Genomic DNA, 19,657 nt, shown 5'->3' on the forward strand with positions numbered 1-19,657 from the left:
GACTCAGGTAATCACCAGCCAGGCAGCAGCTGTCAAGGCAGATTGTCAAAATGTCAGAAATTCTGTTATCAAAAATCTGATAATACATAAATTGCATCTTGACCGCATGGAAATGTTGGTGATTTGTTTTTAATGGTAAGTGTTTAGCTCCATAAGAGAAAATTTGATGTTTAAAAATGCCACTCTTACATTGACTGCAGTTGTTCCCATGAGAGCAGAATTCAAATGTTTGAGATAAAACTCTGATATTTGCCAAACTTCATCAACCATGACTCCAAAATATTGTCAGTTTTCTTCAGGAAGATTGAAAATGTATTTAGCAAGAATTGGAGGGTATATGTAGGCTCAATTTTCGATGAATCAGAAATGTTTGTGGAGGATGGTCTGAAGATGCTCTCTAGCAAGTTTGGTTTCAATTGAGTAAAAATTTGTGGGAGGAAAAAACAAGAGTGATGGATTTCATAGAAATATTGACATGTCCTTGGAGTTGAGTAAATCTGGCATGGGACCGAACATTTTTTCACTGATTATGCATGGGAAGTAGGATTTCCTCGGAAGAAGAAGAACATTGAGAAAAAAAATAGTCTGGACTGTAAGAAAAACATGAATGAAACAGCTACTTGGTGCAGCTCATGTCTCACTGCTGCTGCTGCTGCTGCGGGTTTGTTGAATGTGGCTGAGAGAGACTCATGCAGGGCAGTGCAGATGGTGAAATCTGTGAATTTAGTCCCATTCTCTCAACTTGCCATTCATCTCCTGAGATAGACCTGAGCTATTAACTTTTGCTCTTTTAATCATTTGAGGGATTATGTTAAGAGAGGCAAGTGATGGAGTGGAAGTCTTATCCAGCCAAAATTATTCTGCCTTTACTGTTATAATTCTCACTGTGGTCCCACAGACTGCCTATGTCCTCATAAAGTCCTCATTTACATAATAAAAATTAAAAATTATATTATTTTTTAGGTCATGAAACCACAAAGGGTTCCTGTTAAGACATATCTCTAGGTCTTAGGACTGAACAACTAAAGCACCTACAGATCATTAAAAAAAAACAGCTTTTATTCTGCTTGAACCTTGACAACAAACCAGGTTGAATAAAAGCCCTAACTCCTGCAATTAAAAAAAAAACTTGGGTTGGATTTGCTGTGTGTGTATCTCTGAAATCTCCAGAGAAGTGAAGTACTGATCACAGCTGCCACCTGGTGGAGAAAAACTCCAGCCCATACCCTGCAGGCATTTTAAGTTGACTGTATGAACTTCCCTTATTGTGTTGTGATTAAATATTGACCATTTTGAAACTGAACAGCAGTGCAAGCAGGAGACAAGAAGCAGAAACAATTTTAGTCAAACAGTGTTTGGATCACAGTTCATCCCTCTAATGTTTGGAAATCAAGTTTTGTGGAGTTTGAAATGAATTCAGATTAACCCCATATAGACACAGCCCTTAACATGAACTAACAAACAAATGTCCAATAAATTAAATAAAATCTTTTCCCACACCAGAAGCAGAAGACAACTTGAGACAAAGAGGATTCAGCTGAAGAGTTGTATTTGTTTGCAACCTGAGGGTGGACAAAACTACATGTAAGATGATGACACAGGCCAGAGAAAACTATCAAAACAATCAATATGTAAATTTTTACATATTCACAAATATTGGTCGGAAAACAAAATCACAGTGAACAGTTAAACCATAAATATAAATTAGTCAGAAACTGTCTATCACTATCAAAAAATGCAACGGCCACATTATGTAATTCAAGAAGAATGTCTTGGGGCGTTACACTCGGCAACAGGAATGAGTTCAATACAATAAATTCCAAACACAAAGAAACACCCAGTTATGTGAATTTTGACACCTGACAGATGCGTGAGAAGTTCCCTCTTTGCACTTATCATATGATCTACGTATGGAATGACAAAAACAACAGAACAAATATTAAAAGGCTGATATGACTTGGAGACTTGGTCAGTAGGGCCTTCAGGTCGTCTTCAATGAAGGAACAGAAATGTGACTTTGGCAAATGTACACTTGAAATCCTCCCTGGTATCATTTCATTTTAGCTACACTGAATTCTGCACTGGAACATTATTAACAAGTGCCTTCACAAAACATGTACAATGTAGCTTACAACGCTTTTCCTGGTTGAATTAAAACCATCTTCTACTCACAGGTGTTTAATTGAAAAGACAAACAAAAATGTACTGCATTGTGGTCCTTTAACCCTTTCACATGAGCAAAAAACAAAAACTTATGAAACTGTCATTTGTAGGGTGAACAGCACCCTTGTTCTTGTATCAGAATTTTCCATTTCATTTAAGGACAGATTTCAGCATTATGACTGATGTCTAACAAAACATCAATAACCCGGTTTTCCCATACAAGGCCATTCAGGGCATTATTCTTACGACTTCATTCCTGCCAACCCATCCATCAGCTGTATACCTAAATTCAAGGTTGATATTTGTGGAGATATATTGGAAACATTTAATATTCAACTCAGGTCTGCTACAGCCCTGGATGATCTCACTTCTTGCTGCGGAAAACCGGTGAGTGCAGTTTTAGAAGTCCATCATCTCTTCTCCTCGTATCTTCTTCTCCTGGGACTCTGACCAGGCTTTGTTGATGGTTCTCTTCATCTCGTCGTCACCCTCGGAGTAGATCTTCTTCAGCATGCTCATCAGGCCGTCGCTGGGGTCTGCGTTCTCCTCCATAGTGGGTTTACTATTGAGAGGCATTAGAGAAACAGCATAAGACTGTGTTGTGTGTCTCGGTGACACCTGGCACATAGACCTGGTACTGCACCTCAATATTCTTCACAGTGACTGCGTTTACATGCAGTCAATAATGGTTGAAAAAAACAAAAAACAAACTATAATTCAGTTAATTCTTCATGCAACTACTCCTTCCAGTGTGTCATTGGCTGTTGATGATGCATTTGTACATGATACATTACAGTGCAGTGGTTTTAGCCTCCATTAAAATTCTGAATTGATGCAAATTGCAAAAACTGAAATTGAACTTACTCTTTTTCTTTTGATTGCTTGTCCACCTTTGTCAGGCACTCCCACTTCTTTGTTGCCTGCTTCTTGCACATGACCAGGACCATGTCTGTTTTTATCTGTTACAGGGAGGAAAGGTGGTTACAGGTGGTCGTTCAGGAAGACAAAGATACCCCCATATTTTAATCAGGAGTTGCCCAATCAAGACCGAGGGTGAACACCGTCGGAACAAGGTATGACGAGCAAGCCATCTTGATCTCACCATGCCAAGACCTTAGAAATTAAACCCTTCAATATTGTCTACTTTGTGGCCTTGAATGGCTAAACAGTTGAGAGTGTGCCCACAGACTCGGACAGAATGTTTTGCAGATGTCAAACAAAGGTGAAGAGCTACACTAGCGTGTTTGCGAATATGCCAATATGATAAACATCTTTAAAGACAAAACAGCTCCAAGATGTAAAACAATGTGACAGAACAAACAGGATTCAAAGAAATGAAGACGTTTTGTTGTTCTTCATTCACCTTTTTGTAGCTGTCCTTTTCGTCAATTGGAAACAACAGATTGAGAACTGTCATCTGATGGTTTTTCCCATCTAGATCCTTTACAAGGACTGAAAATGACCTGCAACAGAGAGAATGTGCAAATACAATAGTTTGGTCAGTGACACTTGCTGGTGAATGAGCACTAAATATGTGTAAATAGGTGTTTGCTACGTATCACCATACCTTTCTGTGAAGTTGACCTCCACATTTTCTGATGGAATTTTGTGCACGTCCTTCAGTGTGAGGTAAATCTTGACAAACTTCTCGGACTGGTCCCAGGCTGCATAGAAGATGCAAAAGTGTCACCAAGTTTCAAACACGTTCTCAGCTCCGTCTCTCTCACACACTTTCTCACAGATTACACATGGTGAACAGTGGCACCATACCATAGTTAGTGATCTTGACTGTGTATGTTGCTTTAGAGGCTGCAGATGGGTCAGCTTGTCTCCTGGCCTGTTGTTCCTTCTGTTGTCGCTTGACTGAAAGCTCCTTCTCCACCTTCTTCTGCTCCTGTTTGAGCAGTTCCTGCACTCTTTTCCTCTCAGACTTCTCCAAGAGTGACCCCAGCTCCTGCAAATCTGCCTCCAACTGGTTGATCTGCATTAGGGAGCAAGCAAAAGACCACTGAGAAATGCACGTCATCGAATTAGACAGTGTTGGTTTACATTCAGAATACCTCTCTTGCTTCATCTCTGGGAAAATTGTGTTTTTACATTACAACCACACCATCCGGGATGGATGAGGAGGGCTGTGCATCACATACTGCTCTGTCACTGTCCTCCACATGTAAGCCAGTGAGGAAGGGAAGGGTCCGCTTGTGTAACAGAAGCACCATGATACCAGTGTTGCTTTTGTTGGCTAGATGTGAGGCTTGGACCAACACCTTTACTGAGTGTTGCAAGCCGGAGAGGGAGGCTCGTACAGGGCAAGCAGCACCCCTGGCTTTTAGCACAAGGAGGAGGCTGCAGCAGCAGCAGGGATTTGTGGGCGGCTAGCTGCTGAAGCATGGGTTTGGGACAGCAGCACTGCTTCTGTTAGTCCTCCACCTCCTCCTCATCCCAGGATTTGGACTTGGCTTCTCCTCCCAAGGGGAATGAATACAGGTGGAGCAGGATTCAGCTTTAACCTGGTGTTATCAGCCGAGGCAATAAAACAGACAAGGCTGTCTGAAGCTGCCAGTGGCAGGCCAAAGCTCGAGGTAGATGTTTTTGACATGCTGTGTGAAAAGCTGGAGGTTTACAGGAGACATTACTGACTAACCAGTACCCGGTAAATATGAAGATAAAAACAAAGTCAGGTTACAAAGCTGAATCTGGAAGGGGGTTAAGCTATGGCGAAGAGGGCGGAGGGCTGTGTCCTCAGATCTGACACCCTTGAAGATGAACTACTACAATGTTACTGCAGTGGTCGGTCCTAAGTCACCAACCACCACACACTTAACTTATACATACTATTACCTGATATACTTTAGGATTTCAGTGGACACAAGTGCAGCCAAAACGTCTTATTTCACCTCGATGCCATGACAAGTCATGTGTCATTAACGTACCAGTGATCATTACATAGCTGACATTAGCCATGTTAGCATTAAGTTGCTACAATGTTCTGGTAAACTACAGTTTGCGTGGTGACCACTGATAAACACCAAGGAAGCACAATCATTTCATGGAATTTAGCACCTAAATTTAATGTTGTAAGTTGTACAACATTTGTCTTATTTCTGAAACTACTAATGTTTGGAAAAAAATAGATAGATAGCCTATCACTTAGCCCGTTAGCGGTGTTGCTAATGGCTAAGTTAACGTGGAAACATGTAGTTGTTTCAGTTTGGACCGTACCGCCTTCATTGTTGCTCCGTCAGTGAGTATGCGCAGCTGAGTAAAACATGCTTCTTACCTGTTCGGTTAGATCCATTTTGGTTTTATTTGATTGTATCAATTGTATGATCTTGGTCCAGCAGTAGCCTAACGTTATATTCTCCTCACTGCTCTGAGTGTGCAGCGGTTCTTCCTCTTTGCTGCTGCTGGTAGTCGGCAGGTCGGTCTGTAAGTACACTACCGCCACCTGCCGGAAAGGAGTGTTCACAGTCCACAAAAATGAAACTCATAAGTCTACAGGTCTACACTTACTGAAGAAGCTCATTGCATTACTTGCATTTTTAACCATGCGTTGCAGACCAAATATTTTAACATATCTGCGCATCGATTTCTGCATTCTACAATAAACTGACACAATTAAGAAAACAGTAATGTACAACAATGTTTATTCATCCATATCTGCATACACTACTAAGTTACATTTTCATTTGCTCCACTGAGAAGTTGCATGGTCATCTTCTCTTTAAATATTAGGTAAGGTGGCATGTTTCACATTTGGAAGAGCCACTGGGAAAAATGGATAAACAATCTACAGAAAGGACTCCGTCATGTCTTTATTAAACAAAAACAAATAGTGAAAACATGCTGCCGTGATCTCGGTTAATGTTCCAGGTGTTTGTATTTTATTATAGTCAGTGTGTCTTAAGATCCCAGACACTAAAAGGCCAAAACAAGTTGATGGTGAACGTCCTGTGCCTCTGATCCTAGATACAGCTTGTTTTCCACGATCCAATCCAACTGTAGAGTCCAGTGCAGCCCAAATCACCACCTTGCCCTCTGAATCCCAGACATCTGGTTGTGATCAGCCAGATCACGGAAGACAATACGGCTTAGTCTCCACCTCCGCTTCACTCCCCGGGGTCGGGAAGTCATCACACACCTGTTGCGTATTCTCACGGGGCAGCTGTCTCTGGGTAGTGCTGAAATTTCTTTATCTGCCACCTCCTGCAAAGATATAAAAATGGATGTCAGTCTTTCTTTTTACTTTAAATAATTCTGAATGACATTGCACATTGGTTGTTGATTTTAATAAATCATCTTCTATAATGCCCACAAAAGATGCAGCTGTAACAATTAATATAATGTGCAATGTGCACAAAGATGCCACATTTCTTTAATTACCTAATGACAGCAAAACCATTATAATTCCTGATTCATTATCACATCACACAGATATATTGCCTCACATCATTTATACCTTGATTGGTGTGTCAATAAAAGAAGTATTGAAGTCTACCTGAAGCTCTTTAGGTAGGATGGTGTTCTTCCTCAGTGCATTGATCCGTAGCCTCTCATCAGCATAGTCAAAAGCCATCTGCCTTCTCTTGACGTCCCTCAGCATCCTCCAGTTCACGTAGTAACCTCTAACCTGCTCCACAGACCACCAGCAGCTCCTCAGGGCCTGCACACAATGTTTCAGAAGTTGTTAGTGACCGATAGCCGATGTTACATACCTATGTGCCACAGGTCAAACAAGATCTGAGGGTAATGTTGAAGACTGTTCCTGAAGCCTTTGTAAAATGAAACCAAACACAAACGCATAGCTCTTACTTAGGGTAACTATGATCTTAAAGGACAATTCCAGGTAAAAATCAACCTGGAGCTATAGTTTAAAGCAGAAGTAAGCGATATTTTTGTGTTAATATAAGTCTTAAATAGTTATATCTTCCGACAGCAATCACTTCTATAGAGTGTTTGGACCGAAACACGGGTCTCTCAGTCCCCCTGCTCTGCTCTGAGCCGAGGAGAAAACTTTTCTCGTATCCTACAAGTTTTATCCAATGAGGAGAGAGAACGGCATGCAGGGCTGTGTGTGCAGCCAAGGGATGTGCCTGAATATGGTGACGTAGGGACGAGGACCAATAGATCCATGACGAGGGCGGGGGCTGCTAACTCCATCGGCTGACAAGACGTTATGGTGCGTTCAAGGCAACCCGTAACTCGTGTTTTTCCGACCTGTGAAGTCGTACCAGTTCGATCTGGTACGAGTTCACGGGTCGGAAGTTACGAGTGGCCGTTATAGTGCACTTTCACAGGTAAAACAGGTCGGAAAAACACGAGTGGGTTGCCTGGAACGCTACAAAGTCGTAAGTTGTGACTTGAAGCTGTAATTTACGGTTTCAAAAGCCTGCCTGGAACGCAGCATTAGCCAAAACGACCGGATCGCTTACTTCTGCTTTAATAGTTTTATAGGAATCTGAAGATATTTCTTTGTAATTACTCCTATTTTGCAGGAGTTCTGTCTGTCCCCGCATCGCCACAGCAGCGATGAATGAGAGCGGACCGACCTTACGCTGTTTAGGCTATTTACATCCCATATTTTTCCTCACAGACAACATCAGATGGCTATTCAGACATACACTGGGGAGTTTGTTTACTTCAAGAAAGCCGACATGTTTGTAAACGGAGCCGTTTCGCACGAGAGTCAAGTTGACACGCTCAGTATGTTTACAGGCAGAATAAACAATATCCAGACTTGCTCTTACTGCTACGAAGACGTTGTGGCTCTGAGATGACGACCTGTAAACATAATTAGCCGTCACCTTGACTCTCACACGAGACTTTGCGAGACTCTATATTACAGCTCCGTTCAAACATGTCCGTCGGCTTGCTTGAAGTAAACAAATCCCTCGGTGTAGGTTTGCATAGCCATCTGACGCTGTCTGTGGATAAAAAATGTGGTTTTGAGCAAAAGATCGGTCCACTCCCATTCATCGCAGCCATGGCGTATCTTCTGTGGACAAGTAGCCTACAGCATGCTGTCTAGACTTCTCCCAATCCATCATCCTCATTGTATCAGTTAATATTGTGTGTAGCAGTCTAGCTGTAAATCTGCCATTTGTTTTAAGTTGATTAAAGCAGAAGTAAGCGATCCGGTCGTTTTGGCTAATGCTGCGTTCCAGGCAGGCTTTTGAAACTGTAAATTACAGCTTCAAGTCACGACTTACGACTTTGTAGCGTTCCAGGCAACCCACTCGTGTTTTTCCGACCTGTTTTACCTGTGAAAGTCACTATAACGGCCACTCGTAACTTCCGACCCGTGAACTCGTACCAGATCGAACTGGTACGAGTTCACAGGTCGGAAAAACACGAGTTACGGGTTGCCTTGAACGCACCATAACGTCTTGTCAGTCGATGGAGTTAGCAGCCCCCGCCCTCGTCATGGATCTATTGGTCCTCGTCCCTACGTCACCACATTCACGCGCATCCCTTGGCTGCACACACAGCCCTGCATGCCGTTCTCTCTCCTCATTGGATAAAACTTGTAGGATACGAGAAAAGTTTTCTCCTCGGCTCAGAGCAGAGCAGAGGGACTGACAGACCCGTGTTTCGGTCCAAACACTCTATGTAAGTGATTGCTGTCGGAAGATATAACTATTTAAGACTTATATTAACACAAAAATATCGCTTACTTCTGCTTTAATATTGTGTGTAGCAGTCTAGCTGTAAATCTGCCATTTGTTTTAAATTGATTAAGAGAAATTAAAGAAGAATATATTTTTATTTTATTGCTAGATTTTATGCTTCTATGTATGAAGACTCTAGTAAAGTGGAGTAAGAGAAACATTTAGCTCAATACAGTGTATTCACCTAAGTATTACTCATTTTACCATTTACATGCTATTGTTGTTTACAAGCTCGTCTGCTGTCAGAGGACTCATTTGTTGAATGAGTTAATGAGTCCAAATGATTTGTTGACATCTGCCTCCATTTATTTGAAATGACACCTTGAAGTCACCGTTACCTTAACAAGTGGTAACAGCGTTTATGAACGATGCAACATACAAAACCATTGGGAAATGTTTATGTTTAAAAACCGGTCACACTGCCTTACTGCTGATACGTATTTGTCTCCGTTTAGTAACATTATAAAAGACGTTCCTTAGCATTAGCTGCGAAGCTACTTGGACCATTAACCCCATCAACACTGACTTCTCTTTCCCCCAGTCAATAGTATACGATCTAGTCTTGGTGAACACACATGTAGCCACACCACAGTACGCTATTGAGAGTTATTTACCTGCTTTGGGGCGCAGATAGTTGAATATATAGCATTTAACCCTGAGCATGCTACCCTGAGGGCCGCCATGTTGGATTTGAGCATCACACCACCAAAGAAGGAGGATGGGACATGATGAACGTAGCGCCACCTGTTGACCTGGAGTTGAAAATGTTATAAACCGAAACCTGAAGTTGGTATTCAAAGTAGTAGTCAACAGTGGTTTAAAATCTTACGAGTTTTTAGCCTTTTAGATTTCAGATAGACTACTGGATAATTAGGCCTATGTAGGTCGATATTAGCCTACATGTCAATTGGCTGATAGTAGGGAGGTTAAGCCCAAAAAAATAGGCCTTTGACTTCAAGTCATGATGCAAAGGTCCCCTTTGGCATGGAAGTACCTTAGGGTCATACAAATAAATCTATCCTAAGACACAAGTTAGATCACAAGTTAGATCACACTTTGTATCCGAAACTATACTGATACTAATTTGTTGAACATCAGACGGAGTGCAACAAATATAGCCTACAAGTAGTTAAATAATAAGATATAATTCATACCACAGTAGTGTCAGGAAAGACCAATTAGCCAAATATTGTGTTGGTCAAAATATAGGCCTACCTATAGTTACTGCTTGTGTATGTTGATTTAAAAAAGTTGAATTTACATGTATGACCCATTCTGGGTCATATTATACGTCAACTTAAAGTCAAAGGAAACATGTTTTTACTGTTCTCAAATGTAAAAATTGGTCACATTGGAACCTGTACATTATTTAAGGCTTATAGAACCTGATACTGAATACATTTTACATAGTGCTCCTAAAGTAAACTAACAAATTTTAGTGTAGAGCGCCCTTAATAAGCAGTGTTCAGCTTTTATGTACATATAGGGAAGTTTAAGTTTGCAGCTCTCACATAAAGAATATGATTAGGACTGACTTATTTCACCTGCGCAGTATAGCTGGCTAAGATCCTCTCTTAGAGTAATGTTGAGAAACTGGTAAACTTCATTATTTTGGTAGATTTTTACTTTTGTGAATGCTTGTTAATGCTCATTTTATCAATCTCATGATGTTACAGTATCTTTATTTCTTATTTCAAATTAGCCATAATGGAATGTCTTGGCTGGACTTTATGCTTCCTATGTCAGTCCGCACTACAGATTGAAAGGCATTAGATCCCTGTTCATCATTCAATTTGAGAAACAATCCTGAAATATTGCAATCATGTCACAAATAAGCTGTAGATAACATCCAGTAGCTGAAAACATTGTAGTTTATATGGACATTCTAAATGGAATGTGCTTTTAACATGCGTTTTCTCAATTAAAAAAAGGCATTTTAAAAACGTGTTTATTTCGGATACAAAGTGTGATCTCACTTGTGTCTTAGGATAGATTTATTTGTACGACCCTAAGGTACTTCCATGCCAAAGGGGACCTTTGCATCATGACTACTATGAAGAGCTTTTGTAAACTAGTAGCCTAGGCTACCAAGCTGCCTGACTGTGACATTCATTCATGGGCACTGGTTTGCAATATTAGATCTACAGCAATATAATGAGAACAACAGTCCCCTGACTACTGATGCAGTCATTGCAAGATTAGCTCTAATTTTTAAAACCTTGTGATGACACCAGCAGGTGGCAGTGTTGTTATAAGTGCACAGGCTACTGTCTTTCTTACCTTCCACAGATGGACCGATTCCCTCTCCAAATCTAAACCTTATGTCTTCCTGAAATCCTATTCTGAAACTCAGACCCATCTTCTCTTCCCTGGCGACCCCTACAATGAAATTCATGTGTTCTATAAAAAGATGCTCTGTGGTCTTCTTTCAACTTGAGGTACAGCAGGGCATTGTTCTACATGTTTTTATAGAAGATAATAGAACAATAGCAGCAGATTCCATCAAGCGTTTCTCAAACAGTCCCCATTATTGTAGAGCCTTCAGGGGATTCCTTCTTTCTTGGATCAATATTATCACAAGCAGGCAGTGTTTCAGAAAGACAGAGCAGCATAGCAGACTGGGAAATCTGCACAGGCCTCTGAACATTGATTTAAATGATAAATGACAGTATGGAGTCGTGCATTTGGTAGGCTACTTACAAGAAGTGGTATTTTGTAAACCTGACAATGTAGCCAGTCTTCATACAATATTCTTTGCATTTCATTAGTGTGATATACTGTATAGATATGGGCTAGTTGTAGCTTGATGTCAAATTTTCAACTTTCTTATTGCATCAGTAGGTAACAGGCCTAATCCTAAAATTACAGTATTTTTGTTCAGTTGAACTGCTTCTTGTCCCTCAGTTGGTGACGATGCTTTTCTGAAGTGGTTAATTTGTCAAGAAATGACTCCAAGATCTGAAGTTTAATACAGTTTTTATACAAGCTTGGGTTCAGCATGCAATCGAATGAACAAGGAAAAGCTTCCCCACTTCTGTTTCGCATAGAAGGATTCCACTATGGGGTCCGCTTTCTCTACATACACATAAGTCCATCACTGCTGTCAACTCTTTTGATTCCTCTGGGCATAGTGGCACCTTGCCCATTAACTTAATGTGTGACATGACCTATGCACTTTTGAACTTACTGCATCCGTGCATCTTGACTATAAAAAACATTTGAACACCTTTAAAGGTGGCCCTCTGTACATTTTGTACCATAGCATGGATGAGTCAGAGCTTGAGAGGATCAATACCTTGAGCCTCTACATTTCCATATTGTAAAATTTATGATAAGAGGGAGCTGTCAGTGTGTCCCAGTAAAAATAAAGATTTGCCTCGGCTTGCAAAAATTGTCTCTGCTGGAGAGGTTTAAACATTATCAACTTGACGGGAGTAAACAAGTTTCTTCCTGATCAAATAATGGGAGAATGAGACTGATTGTGTCTGTGGATGCGTTATACAGGCCTTGTTGAGCAAACTCATACAAATCCATCTTGTTTGCTGACGATATTAAACAAAGATCTGCACCAAGTTGAGCAGTTGACATTAGCAACTGTATCCGTTGTCACTAATGCTTCCCTATCTATCTAAACATCTATCCCCAGGTACTCAAAATGAAAAGCTCTGCAGCACAAAGAATAGGACTGTTATTGTATTGATTGGTAACCAAGTCAATGATGATGGCAATTAGGAATAAGATGTTGTGTTTACCCTAGAGTGTTTTTCTGTTATGAGAGTGATGTGAGAAAGAGCCTACAGATAATATAATTGACAGTAGAGAAGCAATGCAGTCTCCCGTCAGCTGGCAACAAAGGAGCAATTAAGTATAAAGATGTCGTAGACAGATGTGTGCTACACAGGGGTTCAAGACCTCAGACTGGATCATGGCAGAGCCGTGGGAGATGTGAGAACAAAGCCATGCAATATAAAACTGATCTGTTACCAACGTAAGTTAGTGGCCTAGCAGCCCCATCCATTAACATGACAGCAGTGCAGTGAGCCCGGTCAAGATTATGTAACTGAGGCTGAAATAATTTGTTGCACTGGTATTCACCTTAAAAGAGAAGCACTGTGTAGGAAATTAAACCACATATACTGACTTTATTGTCAACTAAATAGTATTATTGTCATGTTCATGAAACCTTGAGATAGGGTTTGCATTGTGTCATGGTGCAGTTTCATGCTGGAGGTACCCATTACAAGATGTCCAATTGTAGCCATAAAGGGATTTATATAATCAGTGACAATGCTCAGACAGGCCATGGCTTAGGTTAGTTATCAAGGACATCAAGCTCCAGCAACACTTGTAGTATAAATACCAGTTTATTGTGCAACTTATTTTCTGTAAAAAAAAACAAACAAAAAAAAAAAGCCTGATTCAGGTTTAAAAAGAGACATTCATGGCATGGTGATAATCAAATTATAGTGAAGTAATTATAATAGTTATACCACAAAGAGCAAATTCCCTGCTGGTCATAGGAAAACCACTAGATGTCGTCCTTATGCCACAGAAACTGACAGATTCTGCAGCACTGTTCAGTGGGATCATGCCAAACACATTCAGTTACTGTGGTAACTGTTATTTCTCTCACAGTTTGCCTCTCGAGTGGGTCTGGGTTGTCATTTGCTCCTTTCTCTTATCTTTCCACCTCCTCTACTGTTCCTTTCTTCTCTCCTCCTCTCTGGGACCAAGTGTATTTTCCTGAGGGAGAACACATTTTCGCTCGATTGGACTCCCTCCATACTTGACCTCTTGGTTGCACATATCCTATCATATGGCTACGTAAGATCATGGGTGTACTGAGAATTAAACAGGCTGAGTCACCCAAGATTGATTCTGCTCTGGGGCTACATCACTGCATTTGTTTTACTTGTCTCTGTCTCTCCATTAGATAACGGCTACATTTTCTTCATGATTTCTCTCTTTTTACTCTGCTGCTTCCAGTCCACTTGTATAGCCTAATTCTCTTTCTTGTTGTGTGTGTGTGTGTGTGTGTGTGTGTGTGTGTGTGTGTGTGTGTGTGTGTGTGTGTGTGTGTGTGTGTGTGTGTGTGTGAGATTTAAAGCTGGTCTTTTTAAGATGTCTGAGCTGCTCTCTGTTGACAGAAGATGAGATTGATGCTTTAAGGCCAACATGAGATGAGGAGCGGATCATGGAGAAAATAACTGTTTTGGACTAAGCTACTGCCATGTGAGGACAGTATATTACAGTATATATTATTTATATTTGTGGCACTATAAATTCATCCTCTCTGATTCTTGTTCTGTTCATACTCAGTGCAAATCAGAAAGGAATATTGTGGGCAATAAGAGCGGCAAATTATCTTGTTGAGATTAGGGAGTATAGAAACAAGCAATCAGAGCCACAAGAGAGAGAACTGTTTGCATTTATAGTTTTTTGTATTTGCCTGAAAGATCAGATTTGAAAAGGTTTCCTACTGGGAAACTCAAATGCCTACCAAATGTCATAAGCCAAACAGATAGTAGATCCACCTGGGCCAAATGACATTTTCTCACTTACCAATTCACAGACAACATTATTCTGTTGCTTGTTGAAATACACTTGGCCTTCGGACTATTGTCCTTTTCATGTCTTTTTCTCTCTGTGTTTCAACATCAAGTGCACTGCTGTGTTTTTTTTTTTTTAGAAATCCCTTTGTTTGGTTAAACCACTTGACCCCTTAAAGGTGATGTGTACAAATTGTGTTTCTTGCTAAAAACACTCCTAACACAAGAAATTAGCTACAACCATGCTGATATGGGGGAAAATGCATGTAATATGATAAGTATTTTACAAGGAATAGTTCAACATTTAGTTATTGCTGCCAAAAGTTAGTTGAATGCACATACTGAGCTCTAGTTATGCGGCGTGGCGCAAGGTGGCGGAGCGTAAGCGTTGCACGTTACGCGCACAATGCAAGTTTCGTGCAGCGCAACACGGTGCACTACCATTTTGATAGTTTGGCCTCTCCCCTCCTTGTTTCCCACTTGCGCCGGTGGTGAAAGAGCAGTACTTGCGCCAGGGTACGCGGCGCACAAAACTTGCAAAATGCGCCTGGACACACCCCATTGACACGACGCACCTGCGCTTGAGCCTGGTCTATGAAGCTAGAGGCCCACTGTATCTGTTGAGGTCGCAGCTGGTTTGCTTACCTAAGCTTTCATCTAAATCATCGTATTCCCCAAAAGCTCAGGCTATCGTTTTAATGCACATGAACAGTTTCAAAATGTATCATTTGAAAAACATTGGGTCCGTCTAGACCTTTGCAATGATATTCCTTCTCTGTATCTCTTCCTGTGTAAAATTTCACTGCAGCAGGTTTCATTTGTCATTCACTGCTTGAGATCGGACCCCTCTTTCACCGACTGTAACAGAGAAGACAGAAGATTGTCATGCAGTATTTATCAATCTCACTGTATTTGTATTCTGTTATTTATTGTAACCCCTCCCTCCTCCTTCCACCCCTATCTGTGCAGAATTACCCCCATCAACAGTGCAATCACTCATCTCCTGCTATCCAGCCTGGTTGAGTGGCAAGTATTAGTTTGCTCCTCCAGCATCGTCAATCCAAAACAGCAGGGACTGAGTGGTATGTCAAGGATGTCAGCAAGTTTTCTCCCTGAGTTGGGAGGAGTGTTAGATCTTAGTCAGAGATGAGCATAAATTTAGTGGGAGAGGGCTCCTAAAAAAAATCCATACTGTTGTCTGCTGTGCTGTTTTGAATTTAAATCCCACAGGTGATACCAACACTCAAGTGTGTGTCAGATAAGTGTGAGCAACATCAACACATAAATGCACATGCACATAAAAGAACACACTGACACTCAGAAGTATTGATAACCAGCAACAGTCGAAAGTGTTAGCTGCTAATTTCATAAATAATCAATTCATGGTTAAAAATTAAAAGGGACAGAGCATTTGCAGCCAGGGCCCCGAGGCTCAGGGTCGATCAGCCCGAGGAGATCAGGTCGGCTGTCTATAACCTTAACGCTCTTAACATTTCCTAATCTTCCTCTCCTTTGAATTATTCTACTCTGTATAGGTTTTTATCTGTTTGTTTTGCCTGTTTTTCATGTCAGTTTATATTATAATCATTATTAATTATTATTAGTCTGTTGTTATTATTAGCAATTTTGCCACAGATGTTAAGAGATTTAGTCAGATAGATCCTGCTCCAACTTGTGTTTCATATTGCGGCAGCAGGCTGCATATTTAAAGTTCACATGGATGGCTGAACAGTTGATGTTTCATTGGCTTCAAGTTCCCATTGTAAAACTAATGATACCTGACAGATAATATCAACACACAGGACCTCCAGCATATTGCATCCCTCTGTCTGCTGCTCTCCTTGGTGCTGAGAGAAAGAAAAAAAATGTGCTGTGTTAAAGATACTGAAAGAATAATTTTGTGACACATCCATTATATAAAAACATTTAGCGTTTAATGGTTTGTGTACTAATGCTCTGAAAGTGAAAAGAGAAAAAGAGACGGCATTAAAGAAGTCATTTGAGTTATAACTCCTGTATATTACACTGCACTGAGGTGAATAATGACACAAGAGCCGCTGAGATATCTGTCACATAAACCACATTCTCTGTGTCATATTATTTCAAGTGTGTCGGATTCTCATATCTGTATTTACTTGCAGATACTGGCTTATGTGCGTCATTTGCAGCGCTATAAAATGTGAGAAATGGGGAGTTAAAGAGCTCAATTTAACTAAAAAAATATCATACCCTTCATCTTCAACTTTATTATCACTGGGGGAAGACGTGCCTGGATTATGGGAAACTAGACAGACACAGTAGTTCTTGTTTGTGAGATCTGACATCTGCTTCCTGTTCCCCTCCCAACTCTGAGTTACAGTCATTTGAATCAAAATTTTTAATCAACCTTTTAAATGTTAATCACTCCGTTACTCACGAGCATACACATGTAGAGCAGCAGTCTGTAGAAAATCAGAGGTGACAGAAACCCCCAAGTGGCTGTGACACTGCCAGCTGGTGACAGAGACAGTTATCTGTACAAGGCTGCTGTGTTCCTCCAAATCAACACAGGCATGATACGTTTCCACTTAGCCGCTGTGCACTGCAGTAATATAGCCCCCATAGGATCCTTGTAGATACAGATGCAGACACTTGTTTGCAACTTTGTTTGGAAAGATCACACATAGTATGTCATGTAGGTGATAGGCTATGTCCTATGTGTATTTATAGCCAAACAAGCACCAAGGCTCTAGTGATATCAGTGCCAGTTTATCAGGGAGCATACTACGTCAATCCAACCACCCAAAAGTCCGACCGCTCATTTCTCCGACTACCCATTAATCCGAGTTATTCTACAGTGTTACGGTTAGGTTTAGGGTTAGGGTAACTTAAATCAGAGAAATGGGAGGTCGGACTAATGGACGCAAAAATAAAGAAATGTATGGTCGGAGAAATAGCCGGACAGACGTCATGCAGTTTATCAGCTATTTCACCACTATGGTCTGAGCTGAAATATCTTACCAACAATTTATTGGACTTCCATGAGATTTAAAACAAGCACTCATTGTCCTTTTAGGATGAACTGTAAAACTTTCCTCGCATGGCACCAACATTCACAATATTGCAGTTTCTCCTATGCTGCTTTCTTTGGGGCCTCTTAGGCCTACCTGTCCAATGAACATACTACTACATACCAATGAACTATGATGATTAAAATGTTCAACACAACACCTGCTAATCATCAACATTAGCATACTGGCATTAGCATTTAGCTCAGTGCTGTGCTTAAGTGCAGCCTCACAGAGCCACTAGCATGACTGCAGGCTCGTAAGCACCTGTCTTCTCTCTCCTTTACTATAACATCTTTGCACCTTTTTTTTTAATATGTCCATCATTCCCCGTCTAATGCTTTACCAGCCATGCAATGAGTGATTGGGTTACTATTGGCTGCAGTGCTCTGAAGCAGCACATGTTATTCAGATCAGGGCTTTGTGTGTATGAGAGAGAGAGCGTGTGTGAGACCGTCTGTGCTGCAGATGAGTTAGCGATTCGGAGGTCATGAGAAGGATACACCATGGGAATCATGAATATGTATTTAAAGAAAATCATTCGCTTTCAAAGAAGGGGTTGTCAGGCTAAATACCACCACTGAGCACAGATAACGGTGAAGAAAGTGGCGGGGTTATCGTTCCATCTCATTGCAGTCTGCGAAATACATACTGTGCATGTTAAGCCCTGAAAATATAATAGAAATTCTTATGCGGGTGTCATCCTGCTACTGATATTATCACTGTATTCTCATTTTAATAACACAGGTCAAAGGTGTTTGAATAGTGTGGCTGCTCTAAACAAATGTTTGATGCAACTTTCTCATGTAATTGGTATTGGAGGGGTAATAACATCACTTCATGGATAATGATTGAACACAAATGCATTTGGTGAGTATGCTGCTCACTACTAAAATTGCCCATTTCCATTGCCTCCTAATGCCTTAAAGGTTTATAGACATTGTGAGGGATATGAAGGGCTCGAATATTATTTACTCTCAAATGACACTTGTTCAAGGTCCATGGCTCGTTTCTTTCCAATGAACCCCAGTGAAGTCATGGTGATGACCCCTACAGTTCACATACTGCTGCCCGACTGTGCAGAGAAAGAGCGAGAGGAATATGATGCATTGTGCACATTATGGTGACTGTAGCAGTGACTCTATCAACTTGGGGTGCCATTAAACCAAGGACAAAGTGGACATCCTCCTAAATAAAGTCCATTCACAGATCATATAAAAGGATATATGGCGTGTGTAATGGTGTTTGATAAGCACTTTGAAATGATTATCATTGGCACCCTGTTGGCATAACACTGGTTTCCAATATGCTGCACTAACATGAACTTACAATGTAGAGCTCCATTTGGTTTAAAAATAATTTAAAAGGTTAAAATAACATTATTCATAATGATGCCCTCATACCAAAGTCGGTGTGCTGCTTGAGTGTGTTGCATAAACTGCACTCAGCTCCCAGTAGCATGGGATGGTTTTAAAATCACATCTGTTCTACTGTAAAAAAAAAAAAAAAAGTGAGCAAATCCAAATAATCCTCATTCAGGGTTCACTTATCTATGAACTTACTTTGAGTTTAGATAATTAACCTTTATATTTGATAATTAATAATTTGGCTTTATGTATTTCCACAGTCAAAAAATAGTGAACTTCCATGCATCTTCATATTGTGTTTGAATAAATCCTGCATTATCTTCCTGCAGTGAGAAATTGATGATATCATGTCAACACTACTGCAGCCTGGTGCAGTTTTTGTGGAAGGTACTTACTTAGTCACAGCAAACCTTGAAAAATGTGACACTGTGGCAACACATCATGATGGGATTTTTCAAATGTACACAAACATCCGCGGACAGTGTCATATTGCTATTGTCACTTATCTCATCTACGAAATGAACTGGCAAAAATTTTTACAAAGACATTCAGGAATTTTCAGTTCACATCACCACAAGGTTTATATTGTGTCTGAAATGTCATGACAACTGTTAAATGGAGTGGAATGATATTTTTGCACAGGCACATTGTTATAGGGTTGTTTTTTCTTCCATTTCTGACTTTTCAGCTATCGCCAAGATCAGGTACATTTTTTCAGTACTTTTATGTTTTATGATCAAATATCTGCAAAGCTGATGACAGCATAGTTAGGATATGAGCATGCTAACACAAACACCTAAAATAGTGAACTTTATATAAGACTACCCGCTGACCCACTAAACCTCAGGACAAGATTACCGCAT

General features: G+C 40.5%; 2 protein-coding genes across 2 annotated transcripts; both read right to left on the reverse strand.

The window, feature by feature from the left end:
• Positions 1-1,532: 1,532 nt before the first annotated feature.
• On the reverse strand, positions 1,533-5,563 carry cacybp (calcyclin binding protein). Its single transcript, XM_085804759.1, has 6 exons — positions 5,444-5,563; positions 3,934-4,144; positions 3,731-3,827; positions 3,527-3,626; positions 3,028-3,122; positions 1,533-2,725 (listed from the first exon to the last, which is right to left on the reverse strand). The coding sequence occupies exons 1-6, from the start codon at positions 5,459-5,461 to the stop codon at positions 2,563-2,565; spliced, it is 684 nt and encodes a 227-aa protein (XP_085660885.1). The 5' UTR covers positions 5,462-5,563; the 3' UTR covers positions 1,533-2,562.
• A 230-nt stretch (positions 5,564-5,793) lies between these two features.
• mrps14 (mitochondrial ribosomal protein S14) lies at positions 5,794-9,584 on the reverse strand. Its single transcript, XM_085804780.1, has 3 exons — positions 9,446-9,584; positions 6,662-6,826; positions 5,794-6,369 (listed from the first exon to the last, which is right to left on the reverse strand). The coding sequence occupies exons 1-3, from the start codon at positions 9,527-9,529 to the stop codon at positions 6,187-6,189; spliced, it is 432 nt and encodes a 143-aa protein (XP_085660906.1). The 5' UTR covers positions 9,530-9,584; the 3' UTR covers positions 5,794-6,186.
• Positions 9,585-19,657: the final 10,073 nt, after the last annotated feature.

This window comes from Trachurus japonicus, chromosome 17 (assembly GCF_045865225.1).
Source record: "Trachurus japonicus isolate A0001 chromosome 17, Traja_1.0".
Taxonomy (NCBI): domain Eukaryota; kingdom Metazoa; phylum Chordata; class Actinopteri; order Carangiformes; family Carangidae; genus Trachurus; species Trachurus japonicus.

Coding starts and splice junctions, on each gene's coding strand:
- mrps14 (XM_085804780.1), bottom strand. CDS start 9,529: ATGCTCAAATCCAACATGGCGGCCCTCAGGGTAGCATGCTCAGGGTTA. Junction 6,827..9,445: donor CTATCTGCGCCCCAAAGCAG/GTAAATAACTCT, acceptor CATTGTGTGCAG/GCCCTGAGGAGCTGCTGGTG. Junction 6,370..6,661: donor TCCTACCTAAAGAGCTTCAG/GTAGACTTCAAT, acceptor ATATCTTTGCAG/GAGGTGGCAGATAAAGAAAT.
- cacybp (XM_085804759.1), bottom strand. Junction 3,123..3,526: donor AAAAGGACAGCTACAAAAAG/GTGAATGAAGAA, acceptor TCCCTGTAACAG/ATAAAAACAGACATGGTCCT. Junction 2,726..3,027: donor AAGCAATCAAAAGAAAAAGA/GTAAGTTCAATT, acceptor GCCTCTCAATAG/TAAACCCACTATGGAGGAGA.